Source organism: Chelonia mydas, chromosome 14 (genome assembly GCF_015237465.2).
Source record: "Chelonia mydas isolate rCheMyd1 chromosome 14, rCheMyd1.pri.v2, whole genome shotgun sequence".
Lineage (NCBI taxonomy): Eukaryota > Metazoa > Chordata > Testudines > Cheloniidae > Chelonia > Chelonia mydas.
The window spans coordinates 20,086,048-20,113,954 of record NC_051254.2 but is presented as its reverse complement, the minus strand read 5'-3'; the positions used below and the strand labels follow the sequence as shown (position 1 = coordinate 20,113,954).

At 45.5% G+C, this 27,907-nt stretch overlaps 1 protein-coding gene across 2 annotated transcripts in view; it reads right to left on the bottom strand.

Moving 5' to 3' along the window:
- The window catches only part of TRIM16 (tripartite motif containing 16), a 104,061-nt gene extending 76,684 nt beyond the window's left edge, over nucleotides 1-27,377 (bottom strand). For both annotated transcript variants that reach the window (XM_027834765.3, XM_037914575.2), the window contains exon 1: nucleotides 27,235-27,377. In XM_027834765.3, the coding sequence (XP_027690566.2) occupies nucleotides 27,235-27,279 (45 nt within the window). In that variant the 5' untranslated portion in view covers nucleotides 27,280-27,377. The remainder of the gene's footprint in view (nucleotides 1-27,234) is intronic.
- Between the last annotated feature and the right edge of the window lie 530 nt (nucleotides 27,378-27,907).

The following is a 27,907-nucleotide window of genomic DNA, read 5'->3' as shown; positions in this document are numbered from 1 at the left end:
CAAGAACCAGCTAAGGTTACCTAGGACAACAATGCATTTAGTAATCCCATCATTTACAAAACACCAGCACATAAAAAACAAGGAAATAAATAACTGAGTATGCCAAAAAATCTTACACTGCCCACATAATCAACAGAAGCAGATGATTCTCATGGGGTAGGATTTTCGAAAGGACCGAGTGCTTGGCCTATCTCTGGCTCCCATTGGAGTCAGGTAAAATTCCAGCTGATTTCACTGGGAGCAGAACTGGCCCAAAACTGAGCACTTCTGAAAAGTCATCACAGCATAGCCACTGTAACTCTGAGTTTGTCAGCACTGGGACAGAAATCATGGCTTCTACTGCTTTTTTCATAGGAACACAGGACTTGCCAGACTGCATCAGACCCGAGGTCTGTCCAGCCCTGTGTCTTGTCTCTGACAGTGGCCAGCACTAGACACTTTAGAAAAAAGCGTCAGAGCACCATAATAGTCCTATGCAGGGATCTGGCCCCTACTTAGGTGTCAGCCTGGCTTCTAATCATCAGAGATCGGCTAAAGCTCTGAAGCACAAGGTTTAATATCCCTTCCAGAATTTGTTGTAGTTAATTATGACAGCTCCTGATCTCCATAGAAACAGGCAATCTTTTTTAGAATCTTGTAGTCATACAAAGCCACAGCCTTCCTCGCCCAACCCAGCACCCTAATCAACATGCCTCCATGGGGTTTTTTTTGTTAACTGGGCTCTCTATATACCCGGCAAAGTAGAGTATAGGCTTGAAATGGTTGTAAACAATTTTTGCTGTAAAAGAGTATTCATTTGACTTCTCATGATTTCCGAGGACAAACAAGATTACAGTAATGATACATTATGTCCAATGGCTTCTCATTCTTTAAAAGACATTAAATTTTTGAACCCGTGAATGTTTGCTATGATTAAAATGCATCTTTTCCTTTTTTTTTTTTTTTATGATGACAAACTATAAGCCTTATGGACAAGATGGGGGTATATTCACAGCTCTGCTGCCAGCTTCCTATGTGATCTTAAGCCAGGTATGTGACCTTCCTATGTGACTTTCTAGATTTTATGGCCAGAATTTAAACAGAGGTCAGCAGCACCCACAACTCGGGCCAGCACCCAACATGCACTTCTGAGCCCTTTTGCAAATCTAGCCCCTATTTAGGGGCCTAAATGGGAGCTAGGCTCTTTTGAAAGTCTGGCTTGAATTGTGGTTTCTCAGTACTTGAAAGCTCGGCCCTCCTGAGCTCTTTTGAAAAATTGACCCTATGTTACTCAATCAGACCATTTGAAAAATGAGCGTAGCGATTTTGCTCCTTCCCTTTGTGCGTGGTAGAGGCTCTCATTAAATAAGGATTGTGAAACAGGGTACATCTAATCTGTGATAAAAGATCCATGGCAAGGCCATGGCTAGCTTGGGTCAGGAGACTTGGGTCACAGGGCTATAAAATTGCAGTGTAGCAGTTCAGGTTCACGCTCAAGCTAGAGCCCTGGATTGGAGACCCTACCCCATGATGGTGTTTCAGAGGCTGGGCTCCAGCCCGAGCATTGACACTGCGATTTTTAGCCCTGTAGCCCACACATGAGTCAGTTGACCTGGGCTCTGAGACTCATTGCTGTGGGTTTTTTATTGCAGTGTAGACCTACCCACAGAGAGATTTATTCAGGCTCTTCTCTAGAAGAGGTGGACCTAGAGCTCAGAACCTGTATACATTCCCCAAGGGGGCTAAAGGGGCATTTCGGTAAGGAATGCAAGAGCAGGAGTTCCTTTTCACTTTTGAAGAGCTGCCCAGGTTGTTTCAAAGGTTGACAATGAAAATATTCCCGTCTCTTGCCTCATCTGCTTGATGGCGTTACAGATACAGAATCAGGTCTAGTTTTCAAATAGCTGCAATTTTTTTAAACAAATCACTATCCCTGCCATTGAAATCAGCCTGTTGAAGAGCAGACTCACCACTGGTGCACGCTCTCGTGGTTGGGTGTGGCATAGCCTGGTGCTTCTCCTTTGGCACCACCCACGAACAGCCGCTCCAGTTCAGTGGTGATCTGCTTCTCCTCATGGCTGACTCCTCTGGCCAGGCATCTATGGCCGCCCCATTCCAGGGTGGCCATATGTATGTCTTGTATGTCTATTACCCAGCAGCTTCACGTGGGGCCTTCAGCTAAACTACAGACTTAAGTCCTTTCCAGACTTTATTTCCACAGCCTAAACCTTTGTCAGGGGACCTGTAGGGAAACCCAGGTCCTCCCTCTGCTCTGGGTTCCAGCCCAGCAACCCTGTAATAAGCAGTTAAGTGCTGCACCACTGCTTCCTACCACAGCCTGTCGCTAGGCCTTTTACCAGCCCCTTCCTGGGCACACTCCTCCACAGATTCCAAAAGGAAAGCCCACGTAGTCCCAGGGAACAAAGTGTATTTAGGAGCCTCATGCCAGGCTTGTCTGTCCCTAGGGAGGCTCCAGGATCTAGACAACCTCCAGCTCCAGTGAGGCATTCCTTCAGGCAGTCCTGGGATATACCTGGCATAAGAAGACCTTCTCTCCTCCCAGCCAGCCCCCGAGTGAGCTGGGTTTTTCCCTTTTTAACCCCTCCCTTCAAGCTTGTAATTTGGAGAAGGGCAGGGCTAATTGAGCCACAGGCTCTCATTAACCCCTTCCTGCCTAGTGTAGGGTGCATCTACCCCATCCCACAGCCTCTTTCATGAGACAACATCAAAATCTATCTCACTTTCAGGTTTCGTGGTGTAAGCTAGTTCCTTTTAGCAAACAGAGGGACATGAAGCCAAGTTAGACCCTTTGCAAGCATTTCAAAGACAAGCCCTTTAGTTTATTCAAGCTAATCAAAATTTTCAGAACACTGTTGTAGTTGGCAATTCCTAGGGTCACAAAAGAAAACAAAATCAGCCTTCAACAGCTACCAAATGAACTACACTCCTGCAGAGCCAAGCGTGAAACCTGGATCCTCAAGTTCCATGTGCATATGCTCAGAGCATGCATAGATGACAAGTGTTTGCCAGTGCTCCGACTATACTCGGTCTCCAGCCACTGACCAGTAGTTCCGTTGCTGGTGAAACAGTGGGAAATCTCCTCCAAAAGAGAAAGCCCCACTCACCTCCCAGGTATGAGGCATTTTGGTGGGTGGTTGAGATGCTGTGTGCAAAGTTTGTTCTGTCACTGCCTTGACTGTACTTCTACAAGATTTCCATTTCGAGGGCAGTCAGCTTTTCATGAGCACTCAAATCAATTTCCAATGTCTGTTGTAAAAGCAAAGTGACAGCATGTGAGGGCTGCACTGTTTACGTTCACTGAGTCTGAAATAACTGCTTTTTTGTGCATTTCAAGATGCTTGAAGTAAGTAAAAGTGTGACATGGCTCAGAATGTAAAAAGAGTAACCAGAGCTTTAAAAGGCCACGAGGAAAACAATTAAAATCGTTCCCTTTCCTGAGCTCAGGCAGATGTTTAAAATTATGTCAGCGACCCCCAAGCAGTAAACATTTCTCTGGAAAACGTAACTGCGGTTTGCAGAAAAAGAGAGATGTGTCCAGCATAAAGCAAAGTTCACTGCTAAGTGAGCACTGGGAATGTCAAACACGCTTCACCTCCAAAACAGCAAATAAGCACATTATAAACAATGTGATTAATACACGCTGCTCTCGCTTCGGACTAGGAGCCTCTGTGTTTGTTTAACATAATGCAAACTGGTTAGACTGAAAATTGTTTCATGGCCCAACAATATTAAAGCAGTATGTGGAATTTATTAATATAACTTCCTACTACGTTTCCAGGACACTGCAAGTTCTAGGTGGCATAGTTCCCTTCTGGAAGCAGGACAAAGTGATGCAAGCCACAGACATTTGCAGCATCATGATTATTATTTTTAACATATAGATCTTTATATAGTACCTTTCATCCCAAAGCACTTGAACCATATAACCACTGAAGTTGTAGGTCCCATCCGGTAGACATACCGGTTGATACCATGGTACAACTGTGAAGGAGAGAGGACATTTCAGCCCAAGACACTGGGGCAAAAGCATATGAAAAGCACCAGAGTCTTTAATGTCATTCAGAGAAGACAGAGCCTCAGTTTCTAAGATCTCCTCCAAAAAGACCAATGGACCAGATTCTTACAGTGTAAATCTGGGGTGACCCCACTGATTCCGGTGGAGTTAATATGGATTTACAGCACAATCCTAACCACTGATGCCAATGACAAAACTCACATTAGTTTCAGTATTCAGAGTAGCAGCCGTGTTAGTCTGTATTCGCAAAAAGAAAAGGAGGACTTGTGGCACCTTAGAGACTAACAAATTTATTTGAGCATAAGCTTTCGTGAGCTACAGCGTTCAGGAGTAAGCCCTTATAAAGTGCCAGGATAAATCAGAGCAGAATCAGGCTCCATTAAAGACTGAAAGGGCTGGTCCAGTTTGTTGTGGTGCTAGGGAATCTAATATTTCAAAGCTGATGCTCAGGCCACTAAGGCTTCCCAAGTGACCTTGCTGTAATGATCAGAGAACCAGACACTAAGAGTAAGGAATACGGGGACTCAGACTGAAAATGCATTAGTTCAAGACTTAATGCCAGTATAGAAGGAGAACGCACAATGGAGGGAAACAAAATTATAAACTATCAAACAGCCCGTCTTTCTGAGCAAATGAGTAATTGATGTTGGAAAACACAGAGATGAAGAAAAGAACCAATGAACAAAATCAACAGTAGCTCCACAGAGAGCATCAGAAGGTAGGAACTAAGAAAGAAAGATTGTCTGGTGGTTAAAGCACTACCCTAGGACTTCAGTAAACCTGGGTTCACTGCCTTGGCACAGACTTCCTTTGTGACCTTAGACAAGTCATTTAGGCACTTAACTCCCATTGAAATCAATGGGAGTTAGCACCTAAAGAGCTATGTGAATCTCCCCTTTAGCCTCTCTGGGCCCAAGTTTTCCATCTGAAAAATGGGGATAATAGCACTTCTCTATCTCACAGAGGTGTTGTGAAGATAAATATATTAAAGACTGTGAGGCGCTCAGCTACTGCAGTCATGGGGACCACATAAGTACCTAAGATATGAGAAGGATGTGAAAGTTCATGGACATTTTGTGTTACACTGTTGATTTGATTACTTTGAAGGATTCCCCATATCTAATGAGATGCCTTCAGTTTGGACAGATTCTCTGCATCAGTAAAGTCCCTTCCACTTACACTCCCATGACCTCAATTTTTATCACCCTCCTTCTCTTTTAGCCACAGGGGGGAAAAACCTGCAACAGACTAAACACCTCCCTAGTCACAGAGACTGAGTGTTGCAACAGGCTCACCATAAAAAAAAAAAAAAAAAAGAATCTGATGCCGAGAGCATCCGAGGAAATGAAAAGCAGATGAAGCTACAGCCTGCCAGAGCATCAAATACATTCAGAAAGGCATGTGAAAGGCAGCATGATGTGGAATCTGGGAGAGAGGACAATTCGCAATAGGAACTGGGATTTATATGCTGTATATATTGCACTTTATTAGAACTGAGGGCTAAACTTTCCTTTCTGCAAGCGCCATTCAGTCACTGAAATTTCCTTCTTTGAGCTCTCCATCTGCCGTTGTGTTAATAAGGAAGTTACAGGGAATGAAGTATGTGCACTGGTGTAAAGAAAATAAACAGGGGAGTGCAAAACTGCTAAAAATAATCCCAGGAGCTAGGGAATTGTGGCTTATGGAGGAGAACACAGATACTTATTCCTCCCCCTCTGTCCACCACAATCAAGGCCTTGTCTGAACAGGTGGTGGGTTTTACAGTAAATCCTTTAAAAAAAAATTTCCTTCTTAGTCACTGCATTGGTCTGTCTGTCAACTTGTATCCATCTAGGTTCTTGTTAGGGGCAGTTTAAAAGAGAAAGAAAAAAATTCAAATGTTTCCTAAATAATTTCTGTTTCATTTTCCAAGCTGCCATGCAGGGCATTTATTATAGTGAAGGAAATCACCCACTCATGCAACCCTAAAAATCCAGGAAGATGGTGGGGGATTCCATGTCCCAGCAGGCAGGCAGTGGGAAGGGAGACTGGCTGGTGAATGTACCAGTGGAAAGGATCCATGAATGGAGCAGGAAGCTGCTGGGCAGGGTGAAGCCTCCTCTGCTGGGGACCTTTTATGGAGAAGACTTCACCACCAAGGGTCCAGCAAAGATGGGAGATGGGGTTGGGTTTATGGGCCCAACTGTGGGGTCCATCAGGTCAGCCAATGCACATATCAGTCAGTTTAAGCAGGGAGCAGGTGGGAGGAGGCTGTTCCTGACAGCAAGGACATCAGAAGTATTGGGAAGAGGGAGCTGAGTTAATAGGCAGCAGGTTTAAAACAAACAAAAGGAAGTATTTCTTCACACAACGCACAGTCAACCTGTGGAACTCCTTGCCAGAGGATGTTGTGAAGGCCAAGACTATAACAGTTCAAAAAAGAACTAGATAAATTCATAGGTCCATCAATGGCGATTAGCCAGAATGGGCAGGGATGGTGTCCCTAGCTTGTTTGCCAGAAGCTGTGAATGGGCGACAGGGGATGGATCACTTGATGATTTCCTGTTCTGTTCATTCCCTCTGGGGCACTTGGCACTGGCCACTGTGAGAAGACAGGATACTGGGCTAGATGGACCATTGGTCTGACCCAGTATGGCCGTTCTTATGACTTTGATGTGACTCCAGAACCAGCAATGATTCCAGGCCAGACAAGCCAACAGCTAAGAAACTTGAGCACTCTGCTGGTTTTTCTAACTCTGGACTTGAGGCTCGGTGTGGGGTAAATTTCAGAGGAAATCAGCGTGATTTGTGTGTGTCAAGAAATAGCCCTTGCACTAAAATGTTTCAAAGACCTCTTCTGTTTATTTGACTTCTCTTCTAATTCACATTACTCAAATCCAAATATCCCTGAGTCTTTCACAAAATAGAATTCCAGGCAAGTATTTCTCTTTCTCTCGCTCTCTCTCTTTTTTTTTTTTAAGTCTATACTTAGATTTCTCCTTTCACGCTATTCAAGTTTGAAATTTGCTATAACAGATTTTAAGGGCTAATTTGGCAATTTTTTAGCTTGTTCCCTGATATCACAAAGCAAATTCTTTTGCAGAAAAAAAAATGACTAGGAATGCATTTTGGTTTTCTGTCCCTGATTTTCTAACATGCAAACTTAAGATCGGACCCAAGTGGGGTAATTCTCCATTGTCATGCCCCTTGGGTCATCATTTACTCCTCTACAAAGTGAGTGCAAGGTAGGTATAAAATGCAGCCACTGTGATGTGGTAACATTTTAACCTGTTTTGCACAGGTGTACTTGACTTATATGTCATCCAAAAACATAGGTGCTTAAAATTAGTGGACACTTTTGAAGGCTTGGGCCCAAATGGACTTGCCCAAAGCTTGAAGTGAGCCTGGGTTCCCAACTCTCTCTTACTTTCAATCCAAAGTTATTTTTCACATGCTTCCGTGTGGAAAACATTCCAGTCTCCCAAAATTCAACATTTAGAAGATACGTAATCACACAGCCTGTGATGGTGGGTGAAGAATTCGTCCGGATCAGTACTGTCCACCCAGCAAGACCTGGCTGTTACCTGCCTAGACAACTACAAAGCTACCTGCTGTTCATATCACCATCTTCCAACACAGGTGGGGTCAGAAAAGTGACTGAAAATAGCCGAGAGTTGCCACACACATTTGCTCGCTATGGGTCAGACTGTCCGTTACCTCCTTGCATGGGGGGCTGGGATGCAAAGAGCCTTTCTCCACCCCCACTCCACATCCCATGGCTAGCCAGGAATTATTGCAGCCATTGCACTTGGGAGAGGGCTCAGACAGCTCCTTCCATGCACTGCAGGGACTCACGCCACCTTAAAAGAGGGTGAGGAGAAAATAGGGACTGTGTCCGAACCCTTGTCTCCACTGGCCTGCAGAGAAAGCTGGCTGCACTGGGGAAGAAGAATCCTAAAAGATAGTGCAGACTGCTTGCCAGGATGGTCAGGTAGGGTCTGTGCATCTCTCAGGTACAGTCCATCCCTAACACCCTCTGTTTCCATCCCCCAATGTGGGACTGCAGCTAATAAGCACAGTGTAGCCCTGTGTGTTTTCCCATCCTTGGCAGCTTAGTTTACTGATAAAACCAAGCACTGCAGAATCAACCCTGCTGCATTTTAGGCTGTTTCATGCATTCTCAGCTAAACTGCCTGATAAAGGGCACATACCAATGTATGAGACAATTTGCAATCACAACTTCCTCTGGAGCGGTGGGAATGTCATTGATCAACGGGCCCTGCAGTTGTATTGCAGGTCTATCAGTTTCATTACTCTTGGTAACGATGAGGTACTCAGCAGAAGGAAAACGGCTGGTTGGCTTATGCAAGGTTGGCTTTGTTGCTATAAAAAAAAATCTTTAACGTGAGGAAATGTGAGACAAAAGCTCTTGAAGAGAATAAATAATGAAGATCATTTTGTATAACTACATTTTTGACCATATTACCTCATCTCTAAACTAAGAAAAAAAATCTAGCTCACAGCTGGACCTCCAGATTTCTTCTTCCTTCAAAATTGTATCCAGATCCCCATTAAACTTGATTTAATGACCTGCTTTATTGGTGATGTTGTTGGCAGTTCATTTGCCATTTTACATCAAGAAAGTCAGCCTGAAATTGCTTATTCCCCTCCCCCTCACAACTCATTTTTCTTTTATAAGACACCTGGTTGTAGCACTATGATTTAATAAGGATGGGCGTGGGTCCGGAACATATTTAAAATAAAGCCAGACCCCTTATTCTCTGTTCATGTAAACCAGTTTTACTGTAGTTTAGCTCCATTGATTCAGTGGTGTTACTTCTGATTTACAATGCTGCAAGTCAGGTCAGAAGCTGGCTTCATAGCTTCCTGACACTTCACAGAATACAGAAACCAGTCTCTAGCTTGGTACCCCATCCTTGTTTCTTGCAGAACAAGGCAGTGAATTGATTGACCTAGTTCTTTCTCCACACAGCAGCTGATCACCACTTGGAGTTTTGGATAGTTCTCTCCCATTGTGGGAGATCATTTTGTTAAGGGGTTAAGGCAAGCATCAAACAGAAGCCAGTTAACTGAGCTCCTGGACAGAAGCTGTCACTACATGGCTCAGTTCTGCTGCCCTTACTCACACAGAGTAGCATCTTACTATGTGAGTAAACCCTCCATTGAAGCACTTGCCCCAATAAGGTAGGCCCACCCTGAATTCCAGAATGGGATTGTAAATCTTTCAATCCCTGAAATTCCTTGGTAATTACGAAGAAAAGCTGATGCTCCTCACTGGAACTGTTTTGCTCTTAGTGGCAGCTCACACAAATGGATGTAGTGCTAATTTAAGACTGAAATACACTATCTACACTGGAGTGGGAGGTGTAATTTCCCACACTAGCTGCAATCCGGCTAGCACACTAAAAACAACAGTGTAACAGCCTCCATGAGTACAATCCCATCTGAAACTCCAGGTGAGTAGTCTTAGTGGCTAGGCTATGCCACGTCAGTGGCTACACTTCTATTTTTAGCACACTCACTCAATCAACTACATCTCCAGCTCCTGTGAAGATGTATCCTCAGATACATAGGTACAACTCCTGGTGGACGTAGTGAAGCTTCCGTTAAATTCTCTTGGCCAACTTCAGATGTGGCTTAAACAGTGTTGTAAATTACACATCAAGCCAAACTCTGCCCTGCTGCTATATGCTCCAGTGAGTGGTACTATGCCATATTTATAATCATGTAACAGGCAGAATTCAAGCCATATTGTGATCTCACTTACCCCTGTTAACTCCAGCGGAGTTACTCCAGGTTTATTTTGGTGCAAATGAGATCAGAATCTGTCTCATTGACTTGAGTGGGAGTTGTTTGCATTTGAAGCATTATTTGTCACAACATTATGAGATTTAAAAAAAAAATACATTTGCAGTCCTTTTTATTTGTCTTCTGGTATTTGAGTATTTAGGGTGCCCTTGGGTCACATTTTCAAGCTTTCCTCCACAGCCGTGAGGGCAAGAAACACTTTTCTTTTCTTTTTTAAGTTCAGATTCTCAACTAATCACAAAAAGAAACTCACGAAAGCTTATGCTCAAATAAATTTGTTAGTCTCTAAAGTGTCACAAGTACTCCTTTTCTTTTTGCGAATACAGAGCAACACCGCTGCTACTCTGAAACCTGTCAACTAATCACATGCCTTTAGAAGCTAGGCTTTAAGAAAACCACCAACTATTGCAAGGTTCGTGATATAATCTTGAGAGTTGACCTCACTGTGTTAGCTTTGTGTGTGAGAGAAGCAAGGCAGACAATGGATATCAACGCAGATAGGGAACAAAACCTAGAAACAATCCAGCACTGAAGTATTTTGCTTTCCCCTGATGTTTATAAAGGAAGGCAGGAAATGTACAAATGCTGACAAGATCTAGTAGACTAGCTAACAGATAGGGAACTTCTAAAATGTCACTTCCTTTGGTACAGAGAAAGAACAGACAACAAAAAGAGTCAGTTCTGGTGAAGTCAATGGAGCTGCATCAATTTACACAAGTAGAGGATCTGGCCTGAAGTCCTATTTGTGGTGAAAAGCCAGGCATTGAACCGGGGAGTGCTCCTAATTCTAACCCAGTCGAAGATGAAGGAGTAAAACCTAACTTCAGCAAAACTCTGTGGGCTGTAGGTGGGAGGGTTCTAACTGCACCTGTGTATTTGATGATGCAACAGTCCTGAAGTGGAGCAAGGTCAGGGTGCTGGGGAGGGGGATTTTTCTGTTTGTTTTCTCAAAGCTTTTCTTTAAGAAACCATGGCCTCCTCCCAAAATAACAGTGTTTTTACCAGGCTGACAAAGTGAAATAAGGAGTTTGGCATTTTGTACTGTCTGCTTCCTTGCTCTGAGTCATGCGCTGTGAATTCTGGGGGGAGAAGGGCAAGCGAGGGAGGTGTGCCTGTGTTTGTCTTGGAACACTGCTAATGGGCCCAGCAGCCATCTCCGCTCTACAGAGATGGACTTTCTTACCCTAAACAGCAATTGGAAAGGAACTGACTGATCTTGGGCCCAGAAGCAACCACTGCGCGACAGATATGGTCTTTCTTACCCTCGAAGGCAGGCTAAAAGGCACAGACTGGCTGGCCGTGGCTTTGAAAGTTTCATGCCGCTGGAACAGACTCCATATTTATCCAGGTCTAGGAATAAAAAATTAAGGATTCACTAGAGATGTGATTTTTAAAAGGAAGAAATACATGAAATTCAAGGAATAAAAATAGTCAGAAGCCTGCTTAGCTCTTCCAGCACAGTTTGGGCCAGCTGGGATTTCTTCGGGGGATGTTTACATGCTTGGGGGCAAATTCAGACCTGGTGTAAGTAGGTGGGACTCCATGGGCCTGGAGTCACCTGCCACTGCTGCAGGGATGTGTACTTTGTATCAGACACTTAGATATTTCGGGACAGATTCAATGGGAGTTGGGTGCCTAAATACTTTTGAGAATCTAGGCCGCAGATCCTACAGGAATAGACATAATACGGGTATATGGAAAAGTAATATGACTCCATATGCTTGTCCCAAGAGCAGGACAAGTGGCATTTCTAGCACCACTCTTAAGGAGGGTTGCAGGAGAAGAGGGAAGTAGAAGCATACTCAGGAGTTCTGGCCACCTGTTATAGTTCCTTTCCCCTCCCTCATGGAGCTTCAGTTCTGGCCCCTACCCCTCCCCAGCAGTTATACCATTGCTGGGAGCCCTGAACTCCTCAGGAGTGCATTTAGCCAGGTGGCTTCAATGAAGCTGGCCTATTTAGATCAGATCCAAATTTGGCCTTAGGACTTGCTGCTACTCCCAATGAAGCCAGTGTCCCTATACATAGCTAGTGAAGTGTGAGTGTAAGTCTTCGCAGGCTCAGGACCCACGGGCTTAACCAGCCCTCTGTTCTCAGATGAATATCACTCCCCATTAGTACAGACAGAGATGAGACTATGCCCCAGGAGCTGCTGGCCCTTACTCTGAAATACCTTTGAAACAAATGGAGATAAAGCCACAATGAGCTGCAGAGCTGAGGCTCACAGAGAAGTGTTTAGATTGCACAGCAGCCAAAGCAAATACATTTGCACTGCAAGTTATAGAAAGCTGTTAATCAGCCATGTAACCAATTGCTTTAAGCCAAAAATTCTCTTTCTTCTGCATCCTGGAGCCAAAGACCTAACATGACCCTGATCAAGCTAAGCACTATCTAAGGAGTTACACTATAACAGAAAGGGAAGGGAAATATTTTAAAATATTACCAAAAATGTAACCAATTTGCATGGCTATTTGTTTTCACCCCCATCAATGTTTATTGTTTGCCTTTCACTGATTGGATTTGGGCCCAGTTTTGCTCACAAGAAACTAAGGGGGGATCTGCTGCTGCTCCATTGAAATCAATGACAATTTATACTAGGTGAGGATCTCCCCTCCAGTTTCTGCGCAAAGCCATCAGTTAGTAGAGAAGGTTCAGCCATAAACTGGACCCAGGTTCTCCAAAGGGTTGACAAAGCCCAGCGATGCTTTCATAGCACCTTGGCTGAGTTTAAAGTTCATACCATGAGCTGAAATCAGGCTAAGCTATCTGGGCTTTGGATTTTGTAAACTAAAGTTTTGTGCAGCCATAATAGAGAAGCCCAATCTACTCTCTTATTTCTATGGATTAATCCCTCAGGGTCGGGGATAAGGTAATCAGTGAAAGGTTGTTTCAAATGCCCATGCTAAATCACTTCTGCTTCTGGGGAATGAACAGCGCACTGGGGGTACAACTATACTGGAATAAAAGACCTGCAGCACAACTATGGCTGTCCCGGGTGAGCTGAATTGGGCTTGTCGGGCTTAAAACCTGCAATGTAAATGTTTGGGCTCAGGCTACAGCCAGAGCTCTGGGACCCTCCCCCCTTGCAGAGTCCGAGAACTCAGGCTCTAACTCAAGCCCAAATGTCTACACAGCAATGTTACTACCCCACAGCCAGAGGCCTGCAAGCCCAAGTCAGCTGGCACAGGCCAGCCACAGGTATTTAACTGCTGTGTAGGTGTACCTCTAGAGACCTGGTTTCAATTCCTCTCTCTGCCACAGACTCCCCATGTGACCTTGGATGAGTCACTTAATCTCTCTGGACCTCAGCTCCCCATAAAATGGGGATAATGCCACTTCCTTGGTCTGTCTTGTCTCTTTAGACTGTAAGCTCTTTGGGACAGGGACTGCCTCTTACTGTGTGTTTGTACAGGACCATGTCCCCCAAGGTATTTAGGCACCTAATTTCTATTGAAATCAATAGGACTTTGGTGCCTAAATACCTTGGAGGATGCGGGCCTACATTGCTTAGCACGACGCTGGATGCTGCTGTCATACAAATTATAAAAGCTTGAAAGTTTTCTGCCTCCTCTTTTTGGCCCTTTACAGTTAGCAGGGAGCCTGACCATTTTCTTGCTGGGTTTCTCATAGAGCTGAAGCCAAGTGCTTGCAGGTCCATTTGTTTGCTCCATTCGGTCTGCATGTGGGCACCAATGGCAGTGCCACAGCACAAACAGGCTTAGCCCAGTGGACAGGATTTGCTGCCTCAGTTTCTCCTTTGTGGACTGGGAGTAATAATACCTACCTGGCTGGGTGGTGGCGAAAAAAATCAATCAAGGTTTACAAAGAGGATAAGCCCTAAATGCTGTTAGTTGTATGCATCACTCGCAACATTGACACTAGGCTTAAGGGACCATGGGCCAGATTCTGCACTGCATCTCCTAAATCACATAGTGCAGGGAAGGCAGAAGGGCTTCTCCAACTTACAGCAGTCTATCCTAGGTTGCCTAGGGGCTGAGGCCTAGAGTCTCCATCGCTCCAAGCACTATGGCTACTTCCCTTCTGTAGCTCCACCTCCACCTGGTCCTCTATACCCAGGCTTGCAAGAGGGCAGCATGGAGCCACTTATGTTGGCCCTCTATTGCTCCTAAACAAGGGCCGTTCTCCCTCAGGGTTTTGCAGCCAGGGCTGGCCCTAGACTAAATGGCACCCCCCGTCCATTTGTTTCCCACCAAATTGCCCCTTGCTGCAGACTAGATTGCAATTGAGCTTTTCACTTCCTATACTGAGCTCCTGAAGGCTTCTTCAGGGGCATCTTATTTTCTATGCGGGAAAACAGACAGTATTAGGGAGAACAAAAGCTATGTTCCACAGTCTTAGAAAGTCATCAAACATTATGTGTCAAGCATGACAAAAGAAGTAACAGTATTTCTTTTAAATTGTTGCATGGATAGATGTTCGATAGATATTTCTGGTGTCTCCTTAAATATGTCCTTTATTAGTTGCCTTAGACTCTGCAAGTCTTAAAACACAAATACACTTTCACAATTTACACAATAAAACAAGGTTCACAATATCGCAGCTGGGCTCTCACTTCACTTTGTTCTTATATCTCACTGAATGACGGGTGACACCCCGCCCCTTATATACCCACGAGGGCATGGCTGACAACATGGCTGAGGTTTGAGAAAAATGTAGATCTCAGAAAGCCTGGAAGGTTTCACGAGATTCTACAAAGGTCCAGAACATTCTAGGAGGTTAGTGAAAAATGAATCTACATATGAAATACCTGAAACACATTACTTCAAACATTCTATTTTCCCTTTTGTCCCTAACAATGAAAACAGCACCCCCAGCCTGGTGCCCAGCACCTCAGGTGGTTGGCTGGCTCACCTGCCCGTAAATCCTGCCTTGTTTGCAGCTCATTTACAGCCCACCAATGTCACTGGACAGCATATAAGTGCCTATGAGGGGCCATAATTGGTCCCTTGTTTTTATTGAGCACTCTACTTGGCATTGTCTTACGTTCTCAAACTGGGGGTCAGGACCCCTCAGGGGGTCACAAGGTTATTACATGGGGGGTCATGAGCTGTCAGCCTCCACCACAAACCCACTTTGCCTCCAGCATATATAGTGGTGGTAGATATATAAAAAAATGTTTTTAATTTATAAGGAGGGTCGCACTCAGAGGCTTGCTATATGAAAGGGGTCACCAGTACAAAAGTTTGAGAATCACTGTCTTACAGCCAGAGCCTGAAAATGCTTAATACCCAGCAGAGTGCTCTGTCCCATGAGGAGTTCCATTGAAGTCTCATCTCCTGGGTACTCAAGGGTTTCATGGGATAGGTGCTGATTTTGGAGTCAAAAAGCAAATACAGAATCACAGCACCTGTTTCTTGTTTTACACTCACTGCCATTTTTAGGGATTGTCCCACTGTAACAACCTCCAGTTTCTTTCATTCATTGCTTACAGCACTGTCCGCCTTACAGAAAGCAGTGAGAAGGCAGGCACTTTAGCTTTGTCTCCAGCTCCATCAGACTCCCAGAGACTCCCCCACTGCCATGGGCGGTGGGATGCTGTTGGGGTCTATGGGACTTTGCTAGTTAGCAAGCGCTGATATCTTTTGTAAGCGTTTGCAAGTCCCTTGTTCTGAGGTCCCCCTAGTGGAAATTCCTTCTGTCCCAGAGCTTGGTTAGCATCACAGTCCCTCTTTTATCTAATACCTCGGTGTCAGTGACCCTGGAGTCACCCAGGAGGGCGGGTATCAGTGTCTGCCCTTGTAAACATGTGTAGGAAATCTCCATTCATCACTCCCACTCCCCCTCTATTATTGTGCCTGTCTTTTGATGCCCCATTCTCTAGTGTACTGCCTTTGTCCTGTTAGCCTCTTGCCGCCAGCAACAGTGGAAAAACATTGTGGAGTTAGATGCAGCTGGAGATGAAGCTAATGATAATCTCTGTGCTTCCCTGTTTGTCTTTCCACAACCGTCTGTGAGGGTACGTCTACTCTGCAATGAAACACCCACGGCAGGCCTGGGTCAGCTGACTCAGGCTCATGGGGCTTGGACAGACAGCAGGGCTGTAAAACTGTGGTGTAGACATTCGGGTGGGAGCCCAGGCTCTGGGACCCTCCCCTCTTGCAGGGTCTCAGAGCTTAGGCTTCAGCCTGAGAATCTACACCGCAATTTTATAGGCCTGCAGCCCAAGTCCCGCGAGCCTGAGTCCGCTGACCCAGGCCAGCCATGGGTGTTTAATTGCAGTGTAGACACCCCAAGAGAATCAGTACCCCGAACAGCAAATGAGATATGTTTTACCCTGTTGCATGGAGAGAGGGTCAAAGGCATTGATTTCCTACCCCCTGCCATGCCTGCCCAGAGGCCAGGCATAATATGGCACTGCTCTTGGTAAACACTCTCCAGGAGTGCTAAGGTCTCCAAAGGCAGGGCCAGGGCCACACACCCCTCCCCCCAAGGCAGAAGGGAGGGGAGCATAGGCTGAGCTCTCTGCTAGGGTGCCAGAGCTGACACTGCTGCTTGTTCTCCTCTGGAGCCTCAAGGAGGAGTTCCCTCCCAAATACCTTCTGGGATTCCCACTGCAGCCCAACCCCTTCTTCCCTCCAGCAACGTGGTGATTTAAAGACACGAGCTGACAGCCCTTGGTCATAGAGGGAGGCACTGGCAGAGTCAGTGTTAGAAGCAGGAGCTCTTGACTTCCAGGTTTTTCCCTCAGTCAATTTCTCAGTGAGGTTTTTTTGAGCTGCGCCCCCTGAGGGCTGTGTCACCACACGCTGCTCTTGAACCATGCTTGCAACTTCCACTGGCACCAGTGGACGCTCTGCAGCCAGACCGAGGGCAGGGTACGGTGCCGAGTGTGCTGAAGGGATTGGGGTCTGCTAAAGGCACAGCCTGTGCAGAAGGAGATGCATGGACTGCTTTGAGAATTTGGCATAGCTGGAAAAACATTAATAGTAATTGTGCTTATGACTTAGGTCTTTTATCTTCAAATTACTTAGTCACCAGTGAGGCGAGTTTAGCCTGTCACTCTGGCCTCTGCTCCAAGGCTGTTGGCACTTAACTAACCCTAACCCCCAACCAAGACCAGGCCTCCGCTGTGCTAGGTGCTGTACAAACATATTAAGCCAGTCCCTGCCCCAAAGAGCTCACCGGAACAATAATGTTGCAGTGTCACTGGGCTACCTGCTACAATGGAGGATTGTGACCAGAGTCACAGCTGACCTCCCAAGTAGCCTACAAGCCCTGCAATCTGTAAATCCATATGTTGTGTCAGTGGGCCTCTGATATATTTGTATAAACAATCCCTGTGCCATGTGCTACTGTAATAGCAGCCTACCTTGTGATCCTAATCTCCATCAACAAACAAAGTTCTAAATGCCAGCTAACATCTATGCAGAATCTTCCTTGCTGAAACCCATGCTCCATTTAATTAGCAGGCAGAGCATTTTTACACCACATATAATGGTACTCACTGCTACATGATTTTGTTGAGACTAATGCTTATCAGGATTCAGAAAGGAATTTATATGGATAATAAGAACATCTAGGGTAACATTCGATAGGATCCAAATTTATGAGGGTTGTAAACCCTCCTGGCTTCAAGGCATAAACCAGCCTCTAAGTATCTGGGATTAGGAAGAACCTTCCCCAAATGGAAGAATATTCCACAGTTGCCAGATGGGGTTTCTTCCACCTTCCTCTGAAGCATCTGGCCACTGTGAGAAATAGATGGACTAGATGGGCCCTTATTCTGATCCACTGTGTACCTAGGGTAAGACAAGTTAAAATCATGAACTCTTATTTTTGCTCCCCTTGACAACAGGTGCAAATAAATGGCAAGTATTGCTCTACAACAGTACAATATGCTTACCAGTTATTATTTATGGACCACATAATGAGGGCTCCTAGGTGCTATGGGGATAACAATAGTGATATTCACAATAAATATGTGTTTACTGGTATTACAGTAGTGTCTAGAGGCCCTAGCCATCAGTGTCTGAAATTTTGCTTAGACATTTAAGGGTGTCTGGGGATAGAGCTATGTACAATACCCAGCATGCAAGCAAGGCATATTGACATTTTATCCAGCTAGGAAATGCTGCTTCTAGTACCAGGGAATAGATTGAAACTTCATAACAGAAATATATATGAATAAATTAGGGGATGTAAAGTCTACAGAAAATGACACGGTCATGGAGCGTAGTCAGAGACTGACAACTGCCTATATTTTAAATGCTCATCTGGTGGAAAATATCCTCCAGGATCAGAGTCTATATGCTTTAAAAATACATAGGGCCAGATTCTCAGCTGGTGTAAAACAGCATAGCTCCATTGAAGTCAATGGAGTCTTATTTTATACTTCAAGAGAGCTACATCACTTTACACCAGCTATGTCACTTTAAATCTGCCCCCCACCCCTTTTTTTTTTTTTTTTTTTAAACACTGAATTTATATGGGGCTGGCCTGACGACTCAGGGGAATGAGGCAGTTTACCCATGGATGAGACTGCTGTCCCGCTCTTCCCATGTGCTACTGCTTTGATCCAGCCAGAGTACTTTTAGGAGAGAGGTTGAACACTAATTTCCATGGATAATTCAATCCTTGGGTCTTCTGCATAGCCTGCCAAGAAGGCACTTAATGCTAATTGTGGGAATATGGACACTTCTGTACTGGCAACTGCACTGAATCTCACCAGATTTGTTTTATAAAGGCTATCAAACAGATCCCAGATGGTGACGAGTTTGGGTCATTACTGATCTGAGACAAAATCCTGCAAACAAACATGCCAGTGAGTAATTGTGTGAGTAGTCCTGTGGAACTCAGAAGGAAGGAGCCCATCAGCTCAAAATCCTAGAGAACATCATAACATAAGTCAAACTGAGAGGATATTCTTATATGGAAACTAAATTAATGACAAATCGCAATTAAAATGGAGGGTCCTGGTGGTTTCCTCATATGCCTCATAATGTTGCAAAACAAAGTCTCCAGACAGGGAAAGTCTCTGTCCAGAGAAGAGCCAGAGCTGAAACAGTAGTGGTTGCTATAGATAAAGAGTGCGGTAATTTGCTGGAGCTCTGGAGCACAAGCATTGAATAGAAGGGATGTGCTGCAAGGCTAGAATGAGGAGCATTGCCAGAGCTGTATGTGGAAAGCATACAGACTACAATCAAAATCAGGGCCCAGTTGTGCTAGACACTGTAGAAACGCATGGTAAGAGACAATCCCTGCCCCAAAGATCTTACAATCTAAATAGCTCTGTAAAGAAACGTGAGGGGAAACAGAGGGTTGACATGACTTGTTGAAAGTTACACAACTGGTCAGTGGCAGAGCCAGAAATAGAAACCAGGGGCTGTATCCTCCAGCCCTGCTCCTTTATCTGCAGTGCTACTAGTCCTTTGCTTTCACAAGCACTAAATTTACACTACGATTACAAAAATAATAAAAACCAAAGCAATTTAACTCAAAGTAGGTACACCATTGCATTCTAGGCCATCAAGGAGGAGTTTAAAGGGGAGAAAAAACTCTACAGTCATTAAGAGAGCATGAACACTCAGTGGCAACCTGCATATCCAGAGAATGACCGAAATACCCAGTGGTACTGTATATGCGTGCACAAAGGAGGAATGGGGAAGATTGCCCTACATCATAGACTGAATTTATTCAGAGGGCAGAACAAGAATTGAGAAACATACATCAGAAACATTTATCACAAGGTTGAAGGCGCCTCGAATTAACAAGGCAGTAGATCAGGAGAACATATATTTGATCTCCCAGAAACAGGAGATGCTTTGGCAAGTTCAAGGGAGACCCAGGGGCCTTGAACACAGTCCACATAGCTCAGTAATTTAACAAAGTTCCAGGGACACTACAGAACAATGTATAGAAAAGGCACTTTGACACAAGCTGCAGGGCAAGGGGGGGAGGGGGCGTTGCACCAATTAGGTAACCCAGTGAGAGGATTTAGCCTAAATGGAGGGATTACAGTTTCAAGAAAGTGGTGTTGTGCCAAGGAACTGATTGTATCTAATTGGAATATTTTAGGCAAATGAAAGAAAAATCCTATTGGGAGTTTCAGAGTGTAAAGTTATCAGACAAAAAAATTCCCATATTTTGTCTGAAGAGGTAGCAAATGAAAGGCAGCCAAAAGCAGGAGCTTTTCAAACCAAAGGCCAGATGTAATACAAATTAGGCCTGGGGTTTGAGCTACAAAAGCCAACACAGACCTTGGGAACTAGACTGTTCAGGGGACTGCACATAACACAGAGCCTTGTGCTTCTAGGTCACCAGGCCCAAGTTAATAGGGACTGAAACTTGGTGATCCCAGCCCAGTTCCTAGTGGACAGGTGCCTACACCATACAAACAAGTATTTCAAGGGAAGTTTTGTTGACAGAAGCCACAACAGGATAGACGTGGCTGGGATCAAGGTGTTGAGCTCACAACGGCTTGGATTAATCTTTTCTTCAGTTCTGGCTGGTTTAGGCTGGAACTCAAAACTCACTGGAAAATTCCATCAACAGCTCAGCATTGAACCTGGTTTCTACACAAAAGTGAGTCCCAGAGGTTCACTCCAAACTGGGCCTAGATTTCCTCAGAAGGTTTGCACAGATGGTGTGGGCATAGCTTCCATCCGATACCTGTTCTGGAGACAGAGCACCAAATTTATTTAAGCATACCCCTGGCTAAGCCACAGCCCAAAAGCCATTGTGTAATGATGTGCTGTGGGGATTCCTTTTGTTGAGTCCCTCTTGGTGTGTCATGCAGGAAAATAAGTGGGAAAGTGACTTGAGAACAAGGATGAAAGCAGGATCAAGAATAGCTTGACTCTAATGACTTGCTGTATTTTCTGTTGAGTTTTCCAAAGCAAATAGAACTCCAGGAGTGTTACTTTTGCAACCACACATGGTCCATGAGCACAAAGCAGGACCCAGGAATGACTCATGGGCATTTTTCTAAGGCATCTTGGTAAGGTGGGAAATTAAAAGAAAACAAACAATGTTATGCCACTCAATAGTTATGCTGAACTTCTGCAAAGGCCATCTGGGCTCCAGCTCTATGTTATGATATATAGCATTTTAGCATTCACGATTGCATTCCTGAAATAAGACCCTCTAGCTCTGCAAAGATATACAAATACTAAGGCTATTCTAGGATTAAGAGCAAGATATTAATACAAATCAACGCAAACAAAGTAAAGGTGCAAGGAGCATCCTGCATGCAAACAAAAACAACCAACCACAAATGTTCTATTTTGAGGTACAAGCGAGAGAGTCATAGTGGCAGAGATAATTCTGTCAGCCTCTTGGACGCAACCCAATGTAAAGTAGAAATTCAGGACAAACACACCTGATTGTTTTTATACTCCCAGAGTATGGGGTGCTGCTGCTTCTACTGTCACCGAGAGTCTTACCAGCATAATCTGCAGGGACTCAGTTCAGATTTGATGGAACTGTAACTCAACTCACATACACATTTCAATTCCAGAGTGGGGTTCTTAACTTACAAAACCCACATCAGACCCTCAGCTGTGAGAGCCAGGGTAGCTCCATATTGATTGATAGCTCCCAAGTGAGGTTGTGGAATCCCCATCATTGGAGGTTTTAAAGAACAGGTTACACAAACACCTATCAGGAATGGTCTAGGTTCTCTTGGTGCTGCCTCAGGACCGGAGGCTGGACTGGATGTCTTTGAGGTCCCTTCCAGCTGTACACTTCTATGACTCTATGATTGCAATGGAACTGTGCAGGTTTACACCAGCTGAGGATCTGGTCCTCTAAATCCAAATTGTCTCTCTAATCCAGGGGTGGCCAACCTGAGTCTGAGAAAGAGCCAGAATTTACCAGTGCACATTGCCAAAGAGCCACAGGACTACGTCAGCATAGTCCTGCCAGCTCCCCCCCGCTCCCAGCACCTCCCACCCACTGGCAGCCCTGCCGATCAGCGCCTCCCCCTCCCGCCCAGCACCTCCCGATCAGCTGTTTCGTGGCATGTAGCAGGCTCTGGGGGTGAAGGGGGAGGAGCAAGGAACGAGGGCTCTGCAGGCTCTGGGGAGGGGGCAGGAAGGGGCGGAGTGTGGGGAGGGCTTGTGGCAGAGCCAGGGGTTGAGCAGTGAACACCCCCTGGCACACTGGAAAGTTGGCGCCTGTAGCTCCAGCCCCGGAGTCGGTGGCTACACAAGGAGCCACATGTTAATTTCTGAAGAGACACATGTGGCTCCGGAGCCACAGGTTGGCCACCCCTGCTCTAATCTGTTTATTCTCATCCCTTACTGCCCCAAGTGGTAGCTGAAGTCCTTTAATGCTAGTGTCCACACTGGGCAGCATTGTCTCAATCATTTAACTTTTTTTTTTTTTTGGGGGGGGGGGAGGGGCCATCTTGCCCCAAGGTGGTATCTTGGCAGAATAAAGGCAATACATGTGTTATTGCTTTTTACCATGAGGAAAATTAACATGGAGATTAATATAGCTGGGAGCCATATAAGGCTCCTACATTCCACCCTACCACCTAGGAATCTTTCCTATGGTCAAGAGAAAGCTTGAGCTGTTAAAGTCATTGGCAATTTTGCCTGAGATTAACTACAGGACCAAGTCCTTGTTGATGTTTCTTGATGGGAGTTTCAGTACTCTTTGAGCGAATCTCAGTGAAGACATGGCTGAAAGATATCTAGCAAAATGAAATCCACTCCCTTCATATGCAGATCCTTTGTTCTGATTTCATTTTTATTTTTCCCATAGAAGAGGAAAATCAAAGGGGAAAACCACTGAGTTGCTTAGTAGATAGAGCACTGGACTGGGACTCATGAGACCCAGTCCCATCTCTGTCCTGATGGGTGACCTTGGGCAAGTCACTTCCCCTCTCTGTACCTCAGTTTCCCCACCTGAAAATGGAAATAATAATAATATTGACCATCAGGGGCCAGCTTGTAGCAGAACCATTCTCCTGGCAACCTAATGAGTGCAGCTGACCCTGGATTATTTAGTTGGTGTTGGTCCTGCTTTGAGCAGGGGATTCGACTAGATGACCTCCTGAGGTCTCTTCCAACCCTAATATTCTATGATAGAAGCTGTCTGACTACACCACCTAACTGGCTGCAGGAAACAGCAAGCTGATATTTAAGCAGCAGTTCTGCAACAGCTCAATATGCTTCTTGCCTGCAACTGTTCATGGTCTTGTCCCTGCCTCTGCTATCTCTAATCCTGCTCTAGTCCCAGCCTGTATCTGCTCCTGCCCCAGCATCCAGCTCCATTCTGACTCCCGGCTCAGATCCTCAGCTACATCTCCTGACTGTGACCCAGGTTAACCCTTTGGCTTCAGACTCCTGGCTCTGATCTTTGCCTTCACTCCAGGACCTGCCCTGACTGGATTCATCTCTAACTGGTAGGCTGGGCTATTGCTCCAACCATTAGGCCAGACCAGCCATGACTCAGTCACGGACACTGACCTCTTTTGTAGAACAATTTCAGATCCATAGATGATAAGTGATAGGTATTATAGCGAGGGTCAACTGGCCTCCACTAATGCACCTATTTGTGTATGCAAGAATCCTCTTTGGGCAGGCACATTCAAATCAGGTCATTAGACACACAGTTACCCAGCCCATATGATTGCTTATGAAGCTGTGTGGCTTTAGCAACACTGGATGGATCCAACTGCATACCAGCACATGGAGGCTGGTTTTAAAATGTTAGGGGGCAAATTTTCAATCTACAGCATAAAGTCCATGTGTCCCCTGTAAGAATTCTAAGAACTTTGAGGTGTGGTGTGGAATTGAAGTGAATTGCAAGACTCCTTTTGGGAGAGGAACAGAACTTTACTGAGAAAAAGCAAAACCTTGAGAGATCCTGAGAAATCCTAAACCCCGCTAAAATCAATGAGTTGTGGGGGCTCAGCTCTGCTCAGGCTTTATAGAATCATAGAACTGGAAGGGACCCCGAGAGGTCATCTAGTCCAGTCCCCGGCACTCAAGGCAGGACTAAGTATTATCTAGACCAGTGGTGGGCAAACTACGGCCCGTGGGCTGGATCGGGCCCCTCAGGGCTTTGGATCCGGCCCACGGGATTGCCCCCCGTAGTGCCGCAGGCCACACATCGCTCTCAGAAGCGGCTGGCACCATGTCCCTGAAGCCCCGGGGGGGCAGAGGGCTCCATGCCTTGCTCTGGCCTCCAGACACCGCCCCCCCGGAGCTCCCATTGGCCGGGAATGGGAGCTTTGGGGGAGGTACCTGGAGGCACGGCCAATGGGAGCTTTAGGGGAGGTACCTGGAGGCGTGGCAAGAGCAGTGCGCAGAGTCCTGTGCGCTCCCTCCCCCCCCCCCCCCCACAGGGGCCGCGCAGGGACGTGGTTCCGGCTGCTTCCCAGAGCGGAGCGGTGCGGCGTGGGGCCAGGACAGGCAGGCAGGGAGCCTGCCCTGGCCCTGGTGTGCGCCGCTGCCACCTCAGAGCCGCTTTAGGTAAGTGGTGCCAGGCCAGAGCCCGAACCCCTCCTGCACCCCCATCCCCCAACTCCTTGCCCTAAGCCCCCTGCTGCACGCTGCACCTCAACTCCCTGCCCTGAGCCCCCTGCTGCATCCTGCCACCTGCCCCCCAAATCCCTGCCCTAAGCCCCCTGCCTGCACCTCACACCCCTCGTGCACCCCAACTCCCTGCCCTGAGCCCTCTGTCGCAGTCCACATCCCTCCTGCACCCCTGCCCTGAGCCCTGTCCTCTACTCCACACCCCTCCTGCACCCCAACCCCCTCCCTGAGCCCCCTCATACACCCCGCACCCCTCCTCTGCCCCAATCCCTTGCTCTGAGCCTGTTCCTGCACACCGCACCCCCTCCCACACCCCAATCCCCTGCACCAGCCCTGCATACAATTTCCCCACCCAGATGTGGCCCTTGGCCCAAAAAGTTTGCCCACCCCGATCTAGACCGTCCCTGACAGGTGTTTGTCCAACCTGCTCTTAAAAATCCCCAATGATGGAGATTCCACAACCTGCCTAGGCAATTTATTCCAGTGTTTAACCACTCTGACAGTTAGGAAGATTTTCCTAATGTCCAACCTAAACCGCCCTTGCTGCAATTTAAGTCCATTGCTTCTTGTCCTATCCTCAGAGGTTAAGAACAACAATTTTTCTCCCTCCTCCTTGTAACAACCTTTTATGTACTTGAAAACTGTTCTCATGTCCCCTCTCAGTCTTCTCTTCTTCAGACTAAAAAAACCCAATTTTTTTCAATCTTCCCTCATATGTCCTGTTTCCTAGACCTTTAATCATTTTTGTTGCTCTTCTCTGGACTTTTTCCAGTTTGTCCACATCTTTCCTGAAATGTGGTGCCCAGAACTGGACACAATACTCCAGTTGAGGCCTAATCAGCACAGAGTAGAGCGGAAGAATTACTTCTCGTGTCTTACTTACAGTACTCCTGCCAATACATCCCAGAATGACGTTTGCTTTTTTTGCAACAGCGTTACACTGTTGACTCATATTTAGCTTGTGATCCACTATGACCCCTAGATCCCTTTCTGCAGTACTCCTTCCTAGGCAGTCATTTCCCATTTTGTATGTGTGCAACTGATTGTTCCTTCCTAAATGGTTGACCCAATGTGATAAATTTTCCTCAATGATGATTGACCCAACGGCTGAAAAGATGCTTCTCCTTCCTTTCAAGAGGCAGCAGAGAGATATGATAATGTAACAGGCTGCAGATTAGACTTTCATTGTAAAGAGTATGTGATCTGGGCCTGAACATCAGACCTTTGTGGCCATTTTCTGCTTGCAGTTACATTTGTGCAACCCCATCATGATCATAAGAATCCTAATATCATTTAAGAACACACCCAAGGAGCAATTCCTGAAGGTATTGTCTGAAGTCTGGGATTTTGGGACTCCAGGGAGGGAAAAGAGAAAAATCATCTCTGCCATAGGTTTTAATAATAGTGAACTGGGCCCCTGCTGGCAGACATTGTTTCTATAACTTAAGAGTGGAGAGCGTGCATGTGTGGATACATGTGCACATGAGCAGGTCAGACTCTTTTGAGTGATTGGGTTTCCTCTAGGGGTCAGGGTTAGTTTCTGTACCAGCCAGAGAAAATCTCCTACCTCCCAGCCTGAAGGAGCAAGTTTACACATAGGTCTCCATTTCTGATGGAAAGGAAAAACATTGCAGATTCTCCTGTCATTTATGCTAGTATAAATCTGGAGCAATTCCTTTGAGGTCTAGATTTACAGTGGGGTAAATGAGAACAGAAATCTAATCCTTTGGGTCCTCAGCAGGATAAATCTCACTTTATGTTCAGGGTCCATTTATAAATAGTTTTTAAAGGGTTAATAAACAATTAATAGATTTTTTTAATAAGTGGTTTAATCAACTTACTTATTGTTATGGAGTCCGATAAGTTGCTTATAACCTTATAATACTTCCTATTGAAGTGTTTATAACCACCTATAACACCCCCGCTCATGTCTATAACATATTAATCTTTTATCAACCCTTCATAAATGGAACCTTAATAAAATTGCTTATTCTTTGGGGAAAAAGATAACCAAAGTATAAATTGGAAACGAAGTGGGGGGCGAAGGGGGAGCGGCCACACACACACACAGAGCAAGTAAAATAAATCAATCTACATAGAAACACAGGAATTGCCTGACCAGGTCACCGCCTTGGTCCATCTAGACCTTTATCCTGTCCAAAGCATAGCCAGTAACAGCTGCTTCAGAGAACATACATTATGAGGTATTCATTCACCAATTATGGGGCAACAACCTGAAGCATAGGAGTTGTATCTCCTGTACTTTTTATCCTCTCATAGAGCTTTGTTTTTCTTATTATCCATATAAAAGTCTGTATCAGTTTTTGAACCCTGCTATAAACTGTTGGCGTCAGTGATACACAACTCATGGAACTCACCGCTACAGGGTAAGCTCCCCCACCACCCACCCCCCAAAAAAAACCCAAACACCACACCTCATATTAACTTTTCAAAGAAAGAATTAGGAGGTGCCAGATTCAGATACCCTGACTCATGGGGAGTACTATCTGACTCGTTGAGCAACTCAGTTGATTCAATGGGACTATTCTAGGAATAAGGTTCTACCTAATGTGAATAACTGTGTCAGAATCTGGCCCTGAATATAGAAATGCACCTTATTAGCAAAATGCCATTATTCATGCATGGCTTAAACACTGGCCATAAAGATGCCAGCCATAGACCCTTAGATCTGACACCCAACATCCTGAAGACATTTATCACTCAGCACCCTTATCATGGTTTTAAATTCCTAAAGCCCAATGCAAACAACTTATTGGTTCATTTTTCCATGCTTTTGTACATTTTTGACTGCCTCTCTCTTTCCATCTATTCAACAGCCTCAATTAGTTTCTTCACTGATTCCAATCTCTGTTGCTCCTATCAGTGCCACCATTGTTTACCCACAATACCTTTGGTGTCTGCCCCATACAGGCATGTCCATGCTCGGTTCCCATCAATTCCTGTGCAACTTTAGTGGTGCCATCTCATTCACGTCTTTTATGTATTCTCTGATGCAGAGGCCCTAGTGAGTTTCCCGGGATGCCTTAGCATTTTAAGCAGCTCTTCCCAGAGCTGGTCAGCTGAAAAGCCCTTGCTTCTACAAAAGAGGGATGACATCAGCTAGTGCAGAATCACCATGACAACCGTCCGAGATCAGCAGGCCCACAACATGTTGTTTGAATAAGTAAGCAAAGTTTAATTCTCAACAAGTTTTGGGCAGGGCCTCAGGCTTTAATTGGCAGAAATGGCTCTGTCTGTGTTCCCAGACATTTTACCTCCACTCCTGTCACTATTTTTATGAATGAAAAAATTTTCTTCAGGTGTGGAGAAGGGGAGAATGTTTTAAAAATGGCATTTGGAGTTCAATCCAGAGGTAGGACCAACATGTAAGCACCAAGTTACACTGAGACAGGAGGCCAGATCCCTTACTCGGGCAAACTGTGACTGAAATCGCTCAGTGGGGAGTTCTGCCTGGGAGAAGCATTGTGGGTTTGGCATATAAGGCCTGGTTTGACATTCCATTATGGGGAGTCAGGCCCATAATTTATAATCACCTAGGATGAAAGTAATGAAATGAATATG